Source organism: Salvelinus namaycush, chromosome 32, assembly GCF_016432855.1.
Source record: "Salvelinus namaycush isolate Seneca chromosome 32, SaNama_1.0, whole genome shotgun sequence".
Classification (NCBI taxonomy): Eukaryota; Metazoa; Chordata; class Actinopteri; order Salmoniformes; family Salmonidae; genus Salvelinus; species Salvelinus namaycush.
Window position 1 is genome coordinate 14,198,272 of NC_052338.1, and position 7,651 is coordinate 14,205,922.

General features: G+C 44.2%; 1 protein-coding gene across 4 annotated transcripts; it reads left to right on the forward strand.

Annotated features, from left to right (window-relative positions):
* The first annotated feature begins 201 nt into the window (after positions 1-201).
* LOC120026905 (uncharacterized aarF domain-containing protein kinase 5-like) lies at positions 202-7,593 on the forward strand. 4 transcript variants are annotated; one of them, XM_038971641.1, is made up of 15 exons: positions 203-363; positions 1,217-1,302; positions 1,497-1,646; positions 1,738-1,813; positions 2,618-2,818; positions 3,032-3,172; positions 3,344-3,457; positions 3,593-3,724; positions 3,995-4,078; positions 4,164-4,245; positions 4,421-4,499; positions 4,677-4,768; positions 4,879-5,187; positions 5,309-5,425; positions 6,776-6,888. In XM_038971641.1, exons 1-14 carry the CDS (start codon positions 340-342, stop codon positions 5,422-5,424), a joined length of 1,686 nt encoding a protein of 561 aa, XP_038827569.1. In that variant the 5' UTR covers positions 203-339; the 3' UTR covers position 5,425; positions 6,776-6,888. The 4 variants fall into 4 exon arrangements, with proteins under 4 accessions (XP_038827571.1, XP_038827569.1, XP_038827572.1 ...); XM_038971640.1 differs by having other exon boundaries at positions 204-363; positions 4,879-5,131; positions 6,776-7,584; XM_038971643.1 differs by having other exon boundaries at positions 202-363; positions 5,309-7,593.
* The last annotated feature ends 58 nt before the right edge of the window (positions 7,594-7,651 follow it).

Consider the following 7,651-nt stretch of genomic DNA (forward strand, 5'->3'; position numbering starts at 1 on the left):
TTTCTGATTCAACCACAAAAATACATGCATTATTCTGTACATTTGTGATTTAAACTCTAAACGTAATTTTAAAGTATGCTTGGGTTGATTCATTTTGATGCGAGTCAAGTGAGGAATCTTTTCACTGGAGAATCTTCGGTCACATTCGGACCATTTGTCACGTGATCAATTTCGTGCCACATATGTCCTTAAATCCTTTGTAGCCAGTTCAGGAAATCAAGTATGATCTGAAACGGGAGGAGACAGTTACATTCGAGTAGAAGCTATACTTTTTTACAATTATTTTTTTTTAAACTACATATTAGTGAGAAGAGAGCACAGTGAGTGTAAAGGCTGAACATGGCGTGGGAGACCTTCAAAGCAGTGAGTTGAACTGTTTTTTAAATGTTATCTTTTCCTTGCCTGGTAACGTTAGGCTAACTTGTTATACTATAGTAACATACTAGCTACACCAAATTTAAAATATGCCTGTACATACCTTCTAAATCAACACCTGACTTTTAACAGTTTATGCGTGTATGGATTAAATGTCATTAAAAATAATGACTAGGTTAAATGTATGTGTGCGCTTTGTATGTTAATGTTGCACAGTATATTGCTAACGTTACACTTTTATTTACATATCCCACTAGCAAGGGTTGGTCTCGTTCCGTTAACTAACGTTACTCTCTAACTCACAGGAAATGCGCTTGGATATTTGATGCAATGTATAACCTGATGCAATGTATAACCTCCATACTAAAATCAGAGGTCGACGTACAATTTCGCTAAACGAGATCAAGAGCTCGTGTGATGTCCCTAATTTTGAGATTGACGTTTACCCTCCATTACTTATAAGTTGTCACGTGTTTTATTCAATGCCATGGGACATAGGGTAGAATGAGTAATCGTGTGTGTGTGCACGTGGTCAGTGCCCTGACATAGAAAGGCTCTATCTATAAATCTACTAGTCTGGAAACAGTTTGTCCTGTGATAGATGGTTAAGGAAAACAGCCTGTTCTGGCTTATGGAGAGTGGCCTTGATGCAGAGTCCCCAACACCAGTCTCCATGTTATTCAATTTAACATAGTAACATGCAGAGTTTGTTTTTCTCTACTTTTCTAGGGAAAAGGAAGGTGTTTCCCAGCATGTCTACTGTGACTAGCAAAAACAGTGGATTAGTTTTAAGTTGATGCTTCAAAGTGACACTAATTGTGGTGTTTTTGTCATTCTGTAGTTAAGGTTGTGTTGGCCTCATTTGGCCCTGCTGCGAAGATGTCCCCACCCACATCCACAACTGTACACATCCTTCAGCTCACAAAGGTACTATACCGTGTCTGAGACGATGGCCAAGCTCCTGTTCCTGTAGTGTCTGTCAGCTTGATGTACAAGTACACCACCTAGGCAGGAAGCAGAACTATACATGCAGTTAGTCAAACACTGTAACCTTCCAGAAAGCGACATCGAAAGAAATGTACACACACTGTTGCTGAAATGCCCATGTCTTCTCCTGTCAGGCCAGGGAAGAGCCGAGGGTTGTTCAGGAAGATGTTTCTGGGCGTGGCGGTGAGTGTTCCCGCGGTGGTGGGGGTCCAGTACGCCTTTGCGGAACCTCGAGAGAGACGGAAGATGAAGATCTTGGTGAAGGGAGTCGGTCGCTTCTGTCGGTGGGTCTCATCCTTTTTGCATGTGGTCAAATGTTTTGAATATTTTTTTTTTTGAGTTACTCAAACCATGTCCCTCTCTCTTTCCCTACAGGTCTATATATGTAGGACTCTATATCTCAGTAGATTATTGGTGGACCTCCAATGTGACGTTACGTTGCATGGACGAGGTAAGTTTGACAGAATATATGTTGGGTGCGTTCCTCTGTCCAGGTGTTGCTGACCCATGCCAGATCTTATAACATCTGGTTCGGAATTTTAAGTATCCGCTAACCACATATGTTATAGCGATCTGGTGCCTGACAGCACAGTCAATGACGTGGCACGCAACCATTGGTTGATGCATGCAACGTCTGAGCAGGGGAACGTGACCATTATGAATTGTGACAGCCCTACGTGTCTGTGTCTGTCTGCTAAACAATGGTGTGAGTGTAACAGTATAACTTTAAACCGTCCCCTCGCCCCGACACGGGCGCGAACCAGGGACCCTCTGCACACATCAACAACGGTCGCCCACGAAGCATCGTTACCCTACTTCAGGTCTCAGAGCAAGTGACGTAACCAATTGAAATGCTATTAGCGCGTACCCGCTAACTAGCTAGCCATTTCACATCCGTTACACTCACCCCCCTTTCAACCTCCTCCTTTTCCGCAGCAACCAGTGATCCGGGTCAACAGCATCAATGTAACAGTATAACTTTAAACCGTCCCCTCGCCCCGACACGGGCGCGAACCAGGGACCCTCTGCACACATCCACAACGGTCGCCCACGAAGCATCGTTACCCATCGCTCCACAAAGGCCACGGCCCTTGCAGAGCAAGGGGAAACCCTACTTCAGGTCTCAGAGCAAGTGACGTAACCGATTGAAATGCTATTAGCGCGTACCCGCTAACTAGCTAGCCATTTCACATCTGTTACATGAGTCTGAAACGATCTCGGGAGTTCAATCCCATCTTCCCCTCTGTGTTGCCAGAGCAGCTCATCATTCGTGGCAGGGATGTCGTTGTGCCACCAAAGGGCGGCAGACAGCATGGTGGCGGGAGCGGTGCAGAACGGAGGGATATATGTTAAACTTGGACAGGGACTGTGTGCTTTCAACCACCTGCTGCCTCCTGAGTACGTCAAGACACTGCATGTCCTGGAGGATAAGGCTCTAAACAGGAGATACAAGGAGGTAAGACCTGCAGTATTTTGTCTTCAAACATTGAAGAGTAGTTAATGAAGCAATAAGTAGTGAAAGTGATGGGGGAGCCATGCTTATAGTTGTCACGGCTTTGAATGCCTCTTGGCCATTCATAATGTGAGGCTAGAACTGGCAATTCTATAATTTACAATGAAAAGTGTTGAGAAACATTCTTGCATGAAATGATCTGTCACGTTCTACCAGGTAGACTCTCTGTTCAGAGAGGACTTCAACACTACTCCAGACAGGATGTTTAAGAAGTTTAACTATGAGCCCATCGCAGCAGCCAGTCTGGCTCAGGTCCACAAGGCAGAGCTGCAGGACGGGACTCCTGTTGCTGTCAAAGTGGGTTCAGGTTAACTGTACAACACATTCAGCCACAGTTAATGGTTTACTGTGTGATTTACTCTCTTAAATAGGTGTCACCTCGCCTGATTAAACCAAACAGAACACTTTGGTTAAACCAGGTTAGATATCACTCCTTATTTTGAATATTAACCTCTCTCTCTTCTCCAGGTGCAGTACATAGACCTCAGGGATCGGTTTGACGGTGACATCAGGACTCTGGAGATCCTTTTGGACGTTATAAAGTTCATGCACCCCAGCTTCGGCTTCAGATGGGTCCTCAAAGTAAGGGCTTAAACTTGTCTGCTAATTTGGTCGAAAATGCTTTTTTTTTGGGACCTTATCAGATAATACCTCGCAGAGCATGATTAGATAGACATGGTCCCCTAACCTAACGTTGGCATTCTCTGATGATATTAGGACTTGAAGGGGACATTGGCACAGGAGCTGGACTTTGAGAATGAGGCCAGGAACTCTGAGAGGTGTGCAGAGGAACTGAAACACTTCAAATTTGTTATCGTGCCAAAGGTTTACTGGGACCAAACCAGCAAGGTGAGACCCAGATCTATTCACTGCTGTAAATTACAATGGCTGTGTTCAAATAGGCAGCTCATTTCAGATTTTCTTTTTTTTCTCCCACTGTCTTTAGACCAATGACAGATCTTTTAACATCACTCTTTTTCAGAGCTGATCTTATTGGTCAAAAGATAAATTTAGTGGAAAAAAATATCAGTATTGGGCTGCCTGTCTAAACGCAGCCTTTGATACATTTTTTGACCACTTGTATTATTGTACTGTAATAAACAAACCATTTTCCTTTAGCGAGTGTTGACTGCAGAGTTCTGTGAAGGCTGCAAAATCAACAATGTGGAAGAAATCAAAAGACAAGGACTTAGCTTGAGAGATGTAAGTACCGACCGTGACACCGTAGAGCAGCTTTTGTCTATGCGCATTAGTCCTCGGATAAGCATATAAACCGTTGTTTTTCCAGACTGCTGACAAGCTGATCCGTACGTTTGCAGAGCAGATATTTTACACGGGCTTCATTCACGCTGACCCTCACCCCGGCAACGGTAGGTCAGGGGCTTGTTTACAGTTTCTGCTGAACTCTAACTTGAATCAGGGCAGTTTCCAAGAGGTTTTTCCAGATATATAAAAAGTTAAGTCGATAACAAATAACAACTGTTCAACAATATTTGCTAAAAATGACTTGGTGACCTTGAGTGCATGTTCTGTACCATGTCACAGTGCTTGTGAGAAGAGGCCCAGACAAGAAGGCAGAGCTAGTACTGTTGGATCACGGCCTGTATGAATACCTCAGTGAAATGTAAGATTTAAGCTATAATCATAAGCCATTTAGCAGACACTTTTCTCCAAAGCAACTCAGTGGTGTGGATACATTTTAGAACCTACAACCTTGCAATGTAATCGATTATTTTTTTCAATTGTACAGCTATGTATGTATATTGTATGTTATACTATCACCTAACCTTTGACCCTGTAGTGACAGGGTAGCGCTGTGTAAACTGTGGCGGTCCATAGTCCTGAGAGACGACACTGCTATGAAGAGGTACTCCAACAGCCTGGGGGTCAAAGGTGAGAGGACAACTAATATCATTTCAAACAGAAGTCCTATGCCTTAAACAAATCCTGTCTCACAACAGACTAATAAAATGCTTACAATATCCTGATTCCTATCCAATCAGACTACTTCATCTTCTGTGAGATGCTGCTGCAGCGGCCAATCAACATGCGGGAGCTGGGCCTGTCCAACATCCTGAGTTGTGAAGAGACATCCTATATGAGGGACATGGCTGTCAATCACTTTGACAACATCATGGCCGTTCTCAAGTCCATGCCACGCCCCATGCTGCTGGTGTTCAGGAACATCAACACGGTCCGCAGCATCAACATCACACTAGGAGCTCCGGTAGACAGATACTGTGTCATGGCCAAGAGGTTAGTAGTATCAGGCTGGGAGCTCCGGTGGACAAATACTGTGTCATGGCCAAGAGGTTAGTAGTATCAGGCTGGGAGCTCCGGTGGACAGATACTGTGTCATGGCTTTAGAGGCGAACAGACTGTTTCAAATAGTAGCAGTTGTAGATATTTACTAACCTGTTGTCTTGTCTCCAGCGCTGTGCAAGGCTGGGGGCGGCTCTGGGCAGAGAGGCCGGGAGTTCTTCCCAGGTTCAGGGTGTTCCGATGGGTGTGGACCTCCTGGGAGAGCCTCAAATTCGAGTATGCCCTGAGGTAACGAATTATCCTCAACGCTATACACTCAGTAACCACGTTTCCATCCAGTTTGAGTAAAATCATACCGTATAAAAAAAATATATAATCATGACAGCTGTGATGGAAACGGGAAGTTTCGGTACAATGTTATGAATGCTGACGGTAAGATTAATTATGTGAGAAATGGCAGAAACACCTTTATGCACAAATATAACATCGAAGTAAATTTGGAGTCACGTGTGGTCTTCCCACTACGACTGGGGAAAGCATGCAGTTTATTAGGCTACAGATGAGAGCTTATGAATATCACAGTGTGGTGAAAGTGCACAGTGATCGATGCTCCTTTCCTATAAATATTGAGGGTCTTATTCTGATTACATGCTTGACTGCAGTTTGACAAATCCCAATATTCTCGCATTTATCCATAATTCCATAATGTAGACTAGCCTACCCGCACTGTATTTAAGAGCGCAAGTGTCAACACGTCTCCTAGGTCTCACCCCGCTTTGCCTCCAGATCTCCCTGTATTCTTCAGGGGCATGAAAACATTGCTCAATTGGTATCAAAGGACCTAACGTGTGCCAGGAAAATATTCCCCACCCGCCTGTACCATTGACAGGATGGGACCATAGACTCATGCTGCTTACGCCAAATCCTGACACAACAGGAACCGGGACTTGTCAGACCAGGCAATGTTTTTCCACTCAATTGTCCAGTGAGGGCGTGCCCACTGGAGCTGCTTGTTTGTAGCTGAGAGGAGTAGAACCTGGTGTGGTCCTCTGCTGCATTGTGACAAGGACCAATGAGTTGTGTGTTCAGAGACCAGGGTTTCCCCATACTCGGTCCTCAGGACTCCAGGGGGGTACAAGTTTTGGTTTTTGCCCTAGCACTACACAGCTGATTTCAAATAATCAACTATTCATCACGCTTTGATCATTTGAATCAGCTGTGTAGTGTTGGGGCAAAAACCAAAACATGCAGCCCTTAGGGTCCCGAGGACCGAGTTTGGGAAACGCTGCCCTAGACAATGTCGTGCGTGAAAAGCCAAGGAGGCCCGGCCACTTCGGAGATGCTGGAACCAGTATCCCTGACACTGATCATACCACACTCCGTCACTCGTTTTGCCCACTCTAACGTTCAATCAAACAGTAACTGGATGCCTGTCTGCCTGCTTTTATATAGCAAGCCACGGCCACGTGACTCACCGTCTGTAGGAGCAAACCATTTTCGGTACCTAATAAGCTGGCCACTGAATGTATAGCAGTAGACCCAACTGGCTAGGTCTTGCTCCAGACATTACCCAAAATACATCAGCATTTTTTGTTCCTACAAGATTGCCTAAAACATTAACTAAAATCATCTTCCCAGGTCAGAAATGGCGACGATGCGTCTGACACGATACCTGCTATCCCTGTTGTCTTACTTTAACCTCATATCGCTGGATGAGGAAGTCTACCAATACCTGAAGTAGAGGCTGAGACCCTGACCTCCGCTGCATACCTGAGACTACTGACTCCTGATTTAACGCTCAAGAACTGCAACCCGTTTGACAGGAAGATAACTAAGTAGTTTAATATGATAGTTGTCAGTTGGGCTGCTACAATGGTGCTATGCATTTGCCAAATCTGCTTTGGCAGAATGTGTAGACTTTAAAAAATATATATATTTGACTCGTCTTAGTCAGGACAGGGGAAAAAGCACCAAATACAGCTCGAAGCCAAAGACTTGACTCGCCAGGAGTCATGGTATTGAGGAACACTGTCTCAATGCCTCCAAGGAATGTCAACTGGCATGACATATTAACCCAATTTAATGATTACAAATGTAGAACCACTTATTTTGGTTTATTTGACCTCATTCACTGGGGATGCAGTATGTGTAGGTAAAAAACCTGAAGTGATTCATTTTAGCCAAGATTCTTGCTGTTGCCATAAAGATTTGAAGGAGCAATCTGACTTGAATGAGATTAAAGTCAACCTTTTCAGATTTATAGCACATGTTTAGTCACAGAGCATTCCAGATTTTTAATCTTGTTGCATTACCTGGATAATAGGGCTTACATATGCTGAGATTACTTTTACTGCAAGCATGTAGTTTAGTCAAGTCAAATGTTCATCCCTTTTTTTTTTTTTTTATCCCCTTTTCTCCCCAATTTTCGTGGTATCCAATCGCTAGTAATTACTATCTTGTCTCATCGCTACAACTCCCGTACGGGCTCGGGAGAGACGAAGGTCGAAAGCCATG

Coding starts and splice junctions, on each gene's coding strand:
- LOC120026905 (XM_038971640.1), top strand. CDS start 340: ATGGCGTGGGAGACCTTCAAAGCA. Junction 364..1,216: donor CGTGGGAGACCTTCAAAGCA/GTGAGTTGAACT, acceptor GTCATTCTGTAG/TTAAGGTTGTGTTGGCCTCA. Junction 5,426..6,775: donor AAATTCGAGTATGCCCTGAG/GTAACGAATTAT, acceptor TCATCTTCCCAG/GTCAGAAATGGCGACGATGC.